Here is a 12,629-nt window from a genome sequence, read left to right as displayed (position 1 = left end):
CAGAAAAGGTGAACACGAGGAGCCTGGTTCCACTCTGTGGCTCAGTGGCCCACCATTCCAGATCACTTATATGCCCTGCCCACAGTCTTCGGTAGCTTTTGTCCATGCCTCGTTGGCCCACAGTCTTGCCCCAGATTGCTAAATGCCCCCTCTCGCGTCCACGTGGGTGAGACACTGGGGCCATTTTTCGGCACTGCTGCTGCCAAGATGATGCCAACGCTCCTCCCTCCGTGGCTAACTCTCTGCAGCTCTCTCTCCATAGCTAATTCTCTGCAGCCAATTCTCTGCAGCAGGCCCCAGCCCTCGGAGGAACAAGTACCCCTCGGGACACAGTACCCATATCATGCAATGCCTGTGGAGATCAGAAGAGGGCATCAAATTCCCCTGAAACTGGAGTTACAGATGGTTTTCATCTGTCATGTGAATGCTGGGAATCAAACCCAGGTCTTCTGTAAGAAGTCAGTGCTCTTAACCACTGAGCCTTCTCTCCAGTCTGTACTATGTGTATTTAGCAGAATAGTAGCCCTATCCTCTCCCCTATGGCCTGTGACCTGTCCACTCACAGGTTCCAAGGCTTGATATCAATGTCAAGTATGGACTCCCATCTTGTGAGGTGGACTTTAAATCCAATCAGAAAGTGGTATGTTACTCTCATAAAATGTGTGCCACTATGGCACTAGTGGGCATATCTTGCCAGGCCAGTTCTTGTAGCTCACAGGATTTACAGCTGGGCAAGGCTGATGATTACTCTTCTCTTCAGGTAGCATGTATAGCACCTTCCAGCACTGTGAAGACTGGCTGGTAGAGATGAAGCTTTGAAGTCAGTCTTGTTAGTTTGTTCTATAGCTCATGTATGTTGTGTCTTCAGCAGTAGGGTCTTACCATAATGTGCAGGTGGGTAACCAAACAGGGGCAGTATCCAGTATTGTTTGAGGGTCTATGGAATGCCTAGTCAACAGCCTCAAAAGAAGGAGTCCTTAGATGTGCATGTTTCAATTGGAAGATACACAAGGAACAGGAAACTAATACATGACTGGGGCAGGGGGGGGGCTTTGGGAGAGGGAGATAGAGTGCAGTGATATAAAGGAGGAAAGGGGAAATGGAGTAGAAAGGGTTTTAAGTGGTGGGGAATGGGAGAGTAGGGTAGAGGAGGGAGTGTGGGGAGGGATAATTAACACTAAAAGCCTTTAGAAAGTCTTATGAAAACCTATCACTATAGAAACCTCTTAAAGTATATGCATACACAACATAAAAAGAAGTTAAAAGGAGTTACTCTACAAAAGGGGGCAGTGCCACTACTAGACACCATAGGCTAACAAAGAAAAACCCAATGCCAGGAACGGACTCCTTTCTAAGTTGTTGATATTTAATTTGACAAGACCTGTAATCACCTAGGACACAAACCTCTAGGGATGTCTGTGACTACATTAGCCTTTGGGCATGTCTATGAGTGATTATTTTGATTGCATTAATGTAATGGGAAGACCTCTCTTAATTGTGGGCAGTTGGGATCCTGGACTGAATAAAAAGGAAAAAGCTAGCTGAGTGCTAGCATCCGTCTGTTTCTGTCTCCTGTCTGTGCCTGTAGTGTGACTGGTTGCCTCTTACTCCTTCTTCCATGACTTTCCCATCGTGATGGATTACACATGAGTCAAAATAAACCTTTTCTCCCTTAAGTTGTTTTTCTCAGGCATTTTGTCACAGCAGCAGGAATACAGAATACACACAGTAGCTAATACAGAATGATATCCATACAACGGAAATTATTCAGACGTAAAATATTGAAACACATGTGACAGCATGACTGAAACTTGAAAATAGTAAGAGAAATAAGTCAGATAGGAATGACCAAGTATAGTCTTACTAAATTTATATAAAATGCTCACGACAGGCAAATCTGCAGATATAGAATATTGATGGATGTTTGCCACAGACCAGCAGTGCATAAGAAACATGGAGTGGGGCTGGAGAGATGGATCAGTGGTTAAGAGCACTGGCTATTCTTTCAGAGGACCTGGGTTTGATTCCCAGCACCCACATGGCGGCTAACAACTATCTGTAACTCCAGTCAGGGAGATACAACACCCTATTCTGATATCTGTGAGCATTGCACAACATAGGTGCACCTATCTACATGCAGGCAATACAATCATACACATAAAATAAAAGTAAGATTAAATTTAAAAAATATATGTGGGGTGATGAAAATATATTGATCAATATGTTTTGTAGTGTGATAATGGTAATGGCTGGACAAGTCTATGAATGGCAGAGGAATCAAACCCAAGGCCTTACGCATGCTAAGGAAGCTGTCAACCACTTTCCTGAGTCACCCAGGTCTTACCGTTCAGTTAGGTATAACTATTAACAGAAGCTTTAGCCTTCATTAACAGTATATTTTGCCACTAATTCTTCTTCTATAATGCATTGTGATCCTCATCTCACTACATGTATGTGCAAAGGCAAAATATTCATAACAGAACAATATAACATCTTATGTACCTCTCTTTTATTTACCAAACTATAAAATACTTGAAATTTGCTTTAGACTTACTGTATTTCTGCTGCTAAACAGAGACGATCCCCACAAATACTGCTTGAGTTATCAACTGCTATGTGAGTTTAGCACTAGATAAACCCACTGCCATCCTCCACTCACCTACAGCCACTTCGACTAACACAATTTCTGTGAGAATTACTAAAGTGATTTAAGCTGAAACAGAGTCAGAAAAGGTGGAGGAATCACACCATTCTTGTCTTGCATTAATTTAACTTTGAATCATTTTCATTGGTTTTAAAAATCAAATTCAGTACTAAACAAACAAGACACTTGTAGTTGAGGATATGAACATGAAAATCACTTCATTTTGGTGTCTCACAAGTTCCATATTCTGTAAAGGACTGAATGTTATGTAACAGGTTAACCTTAGTCTCTTTTCAGATCAAGGTCCATAGTTGAACAGGGTTATTATGGTACAAGACTAATTACAAAGTCAAACTTTAATAGATTTAGTTATAGAGAGCATTTAAAGTAAATAGTTCCTTCTCTACCTAATTTCCCAGTTACCCGGTGATATTAATTCCATGACTGTGACAGAAGCAAGGAAGAACCTGTTCAGGTCAGAATGAACCCTATTTAGAACAAGTCTTTTATTTTCCTTTGTACTTATCCAGGTCTAATCATTTTTGACTCCCACTGGAGATAGTCCATCAGCCTAAATGGCATTCCAGGAACTCCTGAATCAAGTTGGCAGCTTGGGAAGATTCCAGATTCTTCAAATGACTTTCCTTTTGATCTGCAATATCATAGTGTTCCCTCATCTTCTATTGGAGACCTTTACTGCAGTCATCCCTGGTCATCGCTGCTGGGTCCCCATCCTTGACAATGGCACTGTCTTTGACAATAGCAGTGGGATCCTGAGCCAAGACGACCTCCTGAGAATCTCCATCCCACTGGACTCAAACCTGAGGCCAGAGAGGTGTTGTCGCTTTGTCCAGCCACAGTGGCACCTACTTCATCCGAATGGGACCCTTTCCAATGTGACAGAGCCAGACATAGAACCCTGTGTGGATGGCTGGGTGTATGACCAAAGCTCCTTCCTCTCCACCACTGTGACTCAGGTAAGTGGCTTCATTTCCCCTCATAACTTGAATATTTAGAAGGGGCACAAGACGTGTACTGGCCTTGACCTTAGTCTTCATTCCTTCTGTCAACATTGGTTACTTCTGTACTAAATTTGGGATACATATTCATTGACTCTAATGACTTGGAAAGAAGGAGTTTGTGCTGATGGTCCTTTTATTCTTAAAATGACCACATTTTAAACAGATAATTAATATATTAATGTTATGATAAGTGAGTTAAAGTAAGAAATATTTGTGTTTTGTTGTAAAGATTATGCCAAGTCCATGTTCTTTGGCCTTGATTTCAAATTTAAAATATTTGAGAGACTGCATAACCTTAATGGCAGATTGGGAACATGGTTTAGTGGTAGAGTATTTGTGTACCATGTGTGAGGCCCTGGATTTAATCCTTAGCACTGAAAAAAATGTTTAAAAAGTTTACCTCCTTTTACAGACTGCAATGTGGCTTGTTGGTGGAGCACTTTCCTCCAGAGCACAAAGTCCTGATTTCAATCCACAATATTGCTAAAATATAGAATAATAAAAATAAATACATAAAGGTCAGTGCCAAGGCTGGCCACGACATCTAGGATAAGTAACGTGATGAATACATGTAATAATTGCATCTGAAGTTGAGTAAAGCACTTGGTGAGACTTTAGCAACTAAAAGTTCACCATATATGTGTGAAAAGAGAAAGTTATGCATATGGGCAAATGACACACATGCTAAAAACACACAGAGATCTTAACACTACACACTAGGCCTAGAAGAATCACATTAGAAGATATGCACTGACATTCAGGATCCAGTAGATTCTTTAAGGTCCTCAAATTGTTTCACTGTATGGACAAGTAGGAGAACCTCTTAGCATGGGTTACAAGTCTTTAGCATAACCTACAGAATTAGGGAAGGCTAAGATACTTTGAAACTGACAACTGAATGACAGAAATCAGATAATTCTGGAAAGGTTGAAGGTCATGTTGAGCCTTTTTTAAAACAAATTACCCTGTAAAGCTATAAGCTTTGCTGTGTTGGTTTCCTTCTCTTCCAGTGGGACCTGGTGTGTGGATCTCAGTCACTGACCATAATACCTAAATTTTTATTTATGACTGGTATGTTGATAGGAAACATCCTATATGGCCATTTAACAGACAGGTGAGTGTCTCGGGCTTACAGCTCTCTCCATGTGAGTATTTTCATCAATTGTGAGTCATTAATTCATTATGAAGTAGCTATTGCAAATTATACTCTTCTATTACCCTGATGCAGAAATGAAGAGGGGCAGTTAAGAAGAGATTAAGACCAACCACATTTAGTGTGTCTTAGTGAAACAGAGCTTTTTCCCCTTGTACTTCCCTAGGTATAAGAGTTTTTGCCTCCCACTGGAAATAATCATTCAGCCTGGATGGCCTTTGGGGACTTCCTGAATCAAGTTAGCAACCACAGAGCACTGCAGATTCTTCAGATGACCCCAGTGATCTACAAACAGAGATGGAAATTTCCAATCAGTGTGATGAGTGCTATGGTTAAGATTCTGTGTGCTGTGTGGACACAGAAATATCACCTCCTCGAGACACTGGGGTGTTTCAGGATGGAGTTTAAAGAGAAGGTGACACAATATCCATTTTTAGTGAGAAAAGAGAATTTTTTGGTTGTTTTGAGACAAGGCTCCAGCTGGCCTGGGACTTACTATGTAGACCAAGCTGACCTCAATCTTACAGAGATCTGCCTGCCTCTGCCTCCTGAGTACTGGAACTAAAGGCATATGTTATCACACCTGGCTTAAATTTATTCTTAATAGTCTGTGCAAATACATGATCAACTCCCAACTGGTTTCTGTCACTGTCTGAATTTTTAAAATAATATTGTTATTGAGTCTTTGAGAATTTAATATAATTTATTTTGCTCATATTCAGACCCCCTTTCCCATTTCCTCTAAGAGTTACCCTACCTCCCTATCCTCAATTCATGTCCTCTATTTTTAAAAGTCTCATTGAGTCCAATTTGTATTCTCCAAATACTCTGGGGTGTGGGCTCATCCCCCGAAGGTTGGTCAACCTAACTGGCATCACATCCTTAAAGAAAATCCCCATGCATGTGGGGATTTTGTTTGCCTTGGACTTGCATAGGTCTTGCGCAGGCTGTCTCGATCAGTGCATATTCATAAGTGCAACTTCCCCCAGTGTCTGGAAAACACTGCTTCCTTGTATTTATCCTCTGAGTCTTAGAACTTTCCACCTCTTATTCCATGACGCTCCAGTAGATGCATCTTTTAAATTTTTGCAAATTCCATAGAATATATTTTGATCATATATAGATCTCTCTCCCCTATCTGTATTCCCCCTTAATATCTCCTTCCAGATTTAATGTATTCTGGTATATATTATTAAGGCCTATTGAGTCAAATTTTGTGTCTCCAAGTATCCTTTGGTGTGGATCCATCCCCTGGACCTTGGTTAGCCTACTTGGATTCACACCCTTAAATAAAACCGACTCCTCCTCTCCCAGCAGCTATTAGTTGCCAATAGTTCCCCAGCTGAGGTTGGGGCTTGTTATCCACTTTCGTGCTTCTATGCTGGGATTCTGTCTGGCTCGAGCTTATGTGGGTCTTGTGCATGCTCTGAATTCATATTAGTAACTGCCTAGCTGTCTGGAAAACTGTTTCCTTGTGGTCATTCACTATCTTTGGCTCTGACAATCTTTCCACCTACTCTTCCACAATGAGCCCTGGGTCTTGGATGGCAAACATTTGATATGGATGTCCTATTCAGGATAAGCACTCTAGTCTCTTATTCTCGCACATTGACCAGTGTGGGTCTTCTCTAGTGAGAGTTGAGAGATGGATTAATTCATGTGTATAATAATAAGTCATTAGGAATCAGTTTATTACTCAGTCTATCTAGCAGAGTAACAGTAGCAGGCTCTCCCCTATGGCCTGTGACCTGTCTACCCACAGGTTCCAAGGCCTGATATCAGTGTCATATATGGACTCATCTTATGAAGCATACCTTAAATTCAATCAGAAAGTGGTTAGTTACTCCTGTAGCAGTTGAGTGGATGGAGACTCAAAGACACAGACAAAACTTTAAGCGGAGGATCTGAGACTCATGATCCGAAGATGCAGATCCTTCTCAGTCCTGATCTTTCATTTGGTACTAAAATAATGAATGGAGTTCACAGGACCTATTGTGCCAAGAACACATAAGACATACAGTAATAAGTTAAGGAATACAATGTATAGATGTAGCCCAACCAGAGTATATTCAAGAATTTAAGAATACATGTTTTTCCCTAGAGGTTTGCCTTCTGGGGTCACTGCTTGCAGTGACCACATAGTCTTTTTGTCCATTCACTGAATATTAACTCTGGAAGTATGCCATAAGCCATGAAGTCACAAGACATATTAACTCATCATGAAGCAGGTTGCTACATTTTCCCCTCTTTAACAGACTGATTATGATATAAAACAGAAAACACAGCCGCTTTGTCTCTCAGCTGTTGTTGTTGTCTTGATGTCCTTAAGTAAAAGAAACAAAGAATACAGAGTATACTTAAAATAACCCCAAAGAGAAACGTCCAGACTATTTAAATTGATTTAAAGGGTTTAAGGATTGTTATCCATCTGTAATGCCTTGTAATAAATAGTTCCTTTCCCTGAATGGTTCCTAATTGATCCTTAAATGTATCAGAAATATGTTGTTGTAATTTCATTGTTTCTTCAGTCATATTTCCATGATTTAACAAATGTTTTCTAAAATTATCCACAGAAAATATGTTTGATTATAAGGACTAGGAGTGACACAGTGTTCTAGTTTGTTTCTCCATTGCTATGACAAAATACTGTAATACGAACTTGGGGAGGAAAGGGTTTATTCAGCTTACATCTCCTGGGTCACACTTTATCAGTGAGCCTAAGGTAGGAACTCAGGGCAGGAACCTGGAGGCAGGAGCTGGAACTCAGGCCATGGAGGAACGCTGCTTACTGGCTTGCTCCTCTGGCCCCTGCTCAGCCTGCTTTCTTAAGCAACACAGGCCCACCTGCCCAGGGGTGGCACCACCCACAGTGGGCTGGGCCCTCCCACATCACTCAACAATTAAGAAGATGCCCCACAGACATGGCCACAGGCCAGTCCAATGGAGGCAATTCCCCAGTTGAGGCTCCCTCAACCCAGGTGTGTCAAGTTGATACTAAAGCTATCTAGCACACACAATATCCGCTTAACAATTCCAATCACATCATAAATTGTTTTTGTAAACTATTTGATCCCCTAGCATCACTACTGTTGTAGATCGGCAATTTCAGCATTAATTTCACTATCAATCCATCTCCGAGTGGTCCATAGTTGTTCAGAGTTCTTATGCCAGTTGGACACAAATTCTGTTTGAATGGATGCATGTAAAGCAATCCCAGCTATTTCCACTGTGGCAGTGATGGCGACGATTCCCATTGTAATATCAATGATTAACCCAATCATTCTTTTAGATCTTGTCACCAATTTGGTGATCAACTGATGGAGGTACATAGTCATGGTAGTATCTTGCCATTCTTGATTCAAACGTACAAGTAACCAAAGTCCGGTATGAGCCTTAGGTATGCAAATGCTTTCTTGTGAGAATAACTGAAATGGAATGGTTAAGGCAAAAGAGTCCAATTATAACACTCTACAATATAATTAGAAGAATTCCATGTGGTAGGGCCAATCATAAACAAAAACTGTGCCTTAAACAAGTAGTAACATATTGTGCTTCATTCTTCCTAAACTCTAATTATCACTTTTGGTAATGTTTTCGAATATTTTTCCACCCAGATAGTGAGTCCATCTAAGGCTGTAGCTATTTTCCACAAATGTGTTTGTTGAGAACCTATGGTAAATGGGGGTACAGAGGAGACACACCACCATCATGCCAAACAATATCATCATGGGAAGCATATGTAGTTGCATGATTATATTTTTCATGCCATCTCAAGTCTCTTCCCTGGGTCTTGGTACGAACAGAACCCTTGGGGCTCCACTTGATGACGCTTCCATAGGAAGTATTAAGTAAATCTCATCCCTTTCACCTCTACGTTTACTTCATTGTACCCATTCCCCAATCTCCATGGTGACTGGGAGTGAACAATGGGGCAAATCAGGGGGCACATCATCAGTATCATTACCATATTTAATCCCTTTTGCTTACAGCAGAAACATTTTTACAAGTCACTTGTGTTGATGCATTTTTAATATAGAAAGCTAGGCTTGTGCCCCAGGATTAAGACAGTGTGACTCATGTCCACCATATAGGTGGATCTTCTACTCCTACTGTATAGTTTCTTATGATTTCTCCCTCTTCCCCAGGAACTAAAGGACCCTGGTTATCATATGGTCCTCGGTATCCATCTAGAATCATTGATGTGCAAAGGTATGGGATCAGATAACCTATGCAAAGCCTTATTAATAGGTGGATTAGGTATGTAAGAAGAATTTGAAGTGGCAGCACTTACACCCATAGATGCTACAGCAAGTGTAGCAAGAAACAAATTAATGGCCGTTTTCGGTTGATGTGAATCTCATATGATTTTTTTCTGCTTCTCCATCGTTCTTCTTAATTGGCCCCGAGTGGCAGGTGCTGCTTTCTTAGTAGACGATAGAGGGACTCGTATCTGCAGTCTTCCAATACTAGAGCACGACAGGTGGTTTAGGATCGAATCTCTTCCTTTTGCTCACGTCTGACTGGTTTCACCAGTCTGGACGGGAGTCAAACGACATCGCCTTTATCTGTAACAATATGAGCAAATTTCTCATGAGGCCGGGTTGCCAGTTTCCATCATTATACATAGGTTGCAATATTTCTACAGGTTTAGATTTTGTCCAAGGCCATTCTGCTGCAGATTCATTAAAAAAAAAAAATTAAAGTAGCTGGGCATGGTGGTACACGCCTTTAGTCCCAGCACTCGGGAGGGAGAGGCAGGCAGGTCTCTTTGAGTTCAAGACCAGCCTGGTCTACATAGTGAGCTTCAAGTCACCTGGGGCTACAGGGAAACCCTGTCTCAAAAAGACAAAAAAAAAAAAAAAAAAAAAGGAGTAAATACAGCTTGTAATATAATAATTCTAGGAGTAGGTTTATACTTGTAATCTCTCCCTTTTTGTTTAAAAATCATATCCTTTAGGGTACGACGACAGCATTCAGTGATAACCTGTCTTTGAGGATTGTATGAGATTTCTAGTAATATGAGTGATATTCCAAAAGTGAAAAATTTCTTTAATAGATGTATAACATGGGCCACTATCAGTTTTGATCGTTTTAGGAATGTTCATAACATTGAAGGCCTCATAGATATTGTATAACACAGTTTTTCTCCTAGTAATGGAGTAGTCCATTGAAATCCTGAAAATGTATCAATTGAAACATGTACATAAGAGTTTTTCCCCAAACTAAATATGTGAGTAACATCCATTTGCCAGATTTCATTAGAATCTTGTCCCTGGGGATTCACTCCAGCTGGACAAGGTGTATTATGTAAAGCTGGGCATTGTGAATATTTTTTAAGTATATCAGTAACTTGTTTCCTGAAAGAAACGCTCCTGTAAACCTTTATAATTAATATGAGTTTAAAAATGATATTTTTGTGTTTCAATTACATTTATAAGTGTAATTTATCTATGGAGTCATTACTTTTAATCACGGGACCAGGTAACTGAGTGTGAGCTCTAATATGAGTAATATAAATAGATGATGCTTATGTTGTATTGTTTTGTAATTCTAGAAAGAACTGATTAAGTTCTGTTTGATCCTGAAGAATGTATATAGTTTCAATGTGTTTAACTGTAAATTCAGTATACTGGGAATCAGTAACACTATTTAAAGGATCTCTTACATATTTTAACAGCATTATTACAGTGAAAAGCTCAGCTTTTTGAACACAAGTGTATTCAGTTTGTGTTATCTTTTGAGTTTTTCCTAAGTTAATCCAACTTTACCATCTTTATTTGCATCAGTATAATATGTATCAACTTTTTTAATTATTTTTATTTTATGTATATGAGTGTTATGCCTGCATGTAAAAAGTGCACCCATGTCGTGCAATGCCCACGGGGGACAGAAGAGGCTGTCAGATCCTCTGGAACAGGAGTTACAGATAGTTGTTAGCTGCCATGTGGGTGCTGGGATTCGAACCCGGGTATTTTGCAAGAACAATCAGCGTTCTTAACCGCTGAGCCATCTCTCCAGCCCAATATTGACATTTTTTTTAAAGGAGCAGCTTTAACTATTTTAGATAAGATTCATTATGTTTTTTATGAATTGAATTCTCTTATCTTTAGGATAATGATTATGCATTTTTCTTATATAGTATGCTAAGCTTCCTTACTAGTGTTCACTAAAATGCCAATTATTATGAATTTAGGTAGCATTAAAATGGATTACAATCTCCTCAGGATCATATCAAGTTAAAGCACAGTCATTCTTTTTGTCATTTTATGAGGCAGAAAAATCCATTCAAGGAAAAAAATTCTTGAATGAATTTTTTTTGGTTGCTATAAAACTCCTGTAGGAGAGTGTTGGGAGGGAACGATTAATAAAGGAATGCTTATGGTCGGATGCTATCTATTGAGATACATAGACTGCATATGCTGTTCTATCCATGCACTTTCCTCAGTTGCTTCATGTGTTAATGTTCTAGGGCTATTTAAATCAGAGTCTCCTGTTAAGGTATTAAAAAGATTTTTAAAGGAATCAGTGTGTATCCCTAAGGAATGTCTTAACCAATTTATATCTCCTATTAGTCTTTGAAAATCATTTAGCATTTTAAGGGAATCTTTTCTAATTTGTACATTTTGAGGCATGATTTTAGTTCTTTCAATTATGCTATCTAAATATTTATAAGGATTACTGTTTCAATTTTTTTCAATAGCAATTATGATTCCATAATCTTGTAGAATACTCTCACTCTGTAAATATAATTGTGATACATTTTTTTTCACTTGGTTGAGCAAATAAAATATCATCCACGTAATGAATGATTCAACTATCAGGATATATTTGTCTAATCTGATCCAAAGGTTGGTTGACAAAATATTGGCATAGCGTAGGGCTATTTAGCAGACCTTGAGGAAGCCCTTTTCATTGATATCTCTTAATAGGTTGTTGGTTGCTGATTGTGGGAATGGTAAATGTGACTTTTTCACAATCTTGTGGTTGAAGAGGAATTGTAAAAAAAAAATCCTTTAAATCTATAATTTTTACTATGCCAATTTAAAGGAACCATACTAGGTTGGGGCAACCCTGGTTGGAGTGCCCTCATAGGCTGGATAACTTCATTAACTTAAAAAGAAATCTATCAACATTCTCCATTTTCCCAATCTTTCTTTCTTTTTTCTTTCTTTCTTTTCTTTCTTCTCTCTTTCTTTCTTTCTTTCTTTCTTTCTTTCTTTCTTTCTTTCTTTCTCTCTCTCTCTCTTTCTTTCTTTCTTTTTCTTTCTTTCATTTTTACACTCACTTCCCAGCTAGCACCCTCCCATAGCCTCCCTCCCACTACTAGAGCCCTTATACTCTGATATCCCTGCTACTGTCTGCTGTGTTGTCGGCACCCCCAGCCATTCCCTACTACTTGCCCTTCTGGTGAATCTAGTCAGCCTATCTGGAGGTCTTTGTTTTTAGGAGGGTCAGCTGTTCCTCATCTAGTGGTAATCAGTCATCAATATTACTTTGGATAAGATTGGGGTCTGCTGTTAATTTTCCCAGTTCTATGCTGGGTTGCTATCTGGGAATCCCTTAGGCCACCCTGGACAGCAACTCAAAGAAGGTATTGCCTGTCTGGCATTGTTGCTTGTTATGTAGCTTTTAGCTATACATACAGACTCTTATGAAATTATATTGGCCCCTTTAATCTCTGGTTATACTTTCCTTTTGGGTGTTTAAGGCCATACAGTTGGACCAGATAAACTGATTTATTTTTACTCTTAAGATCGTTTGAGGATCTGTTCCTCAGGGGTCACATGGGCTTGGGAGGAGCCCCTGGTTA

The 12,629-nt window shown here is 39.5% G+C and overlaps 1 protein-coding gene across 1 annotated transcript in view; it reads left to right on the top strand.

Annotated features, from left to right (window-relative positions):
* The first annotated feature begins 3,092 nt into the window (after positions 1 to 3,092).
* LOC103737692 (solute carrier family 22 member 19-like) overlaps positions 3,093 to 12,629 on the top strand; it is a 44,953-nt gene continuing 35,416 nt past the window's right edge. Inside the window, exons 1-2 of the mRNA XM_017799207.2 lie at positions 3,093 to 3,621; positions 4,677 to 4,780. Of these exons, the coding sequence (XP_017654696.2) occupies positions 3,220 to 3,621; positions 4,677 to 4,780 (506 nt within the window). The 5' untranslated portion in view covers positions 3,093 to 3,219. The remainder of the gene's footprint in view (positions 3,622 to 4,676; positions 4,781 to 12,629) is intronic.

This window comes from Nannospalax galili, unplaced genomic scaffold (assembly GCF_000622305.1).
Source record: "Nannospalax galili isolate Female #2095 unplaced genomic scaffold, S.galili_v1.0 scaffold818, whole genome shotgun sequence".
Taxonomy (NCBI): Eukaryota; Metazoa; Chordata; class Mammalia; order Rodentia; family Spalacidae; genus Nannospalax; species Nannospalax galili.
Note: the sequence above shows the minus strand (reverse complement) of the source record. Positions and strands in the feature narration are given on the sequence as shown.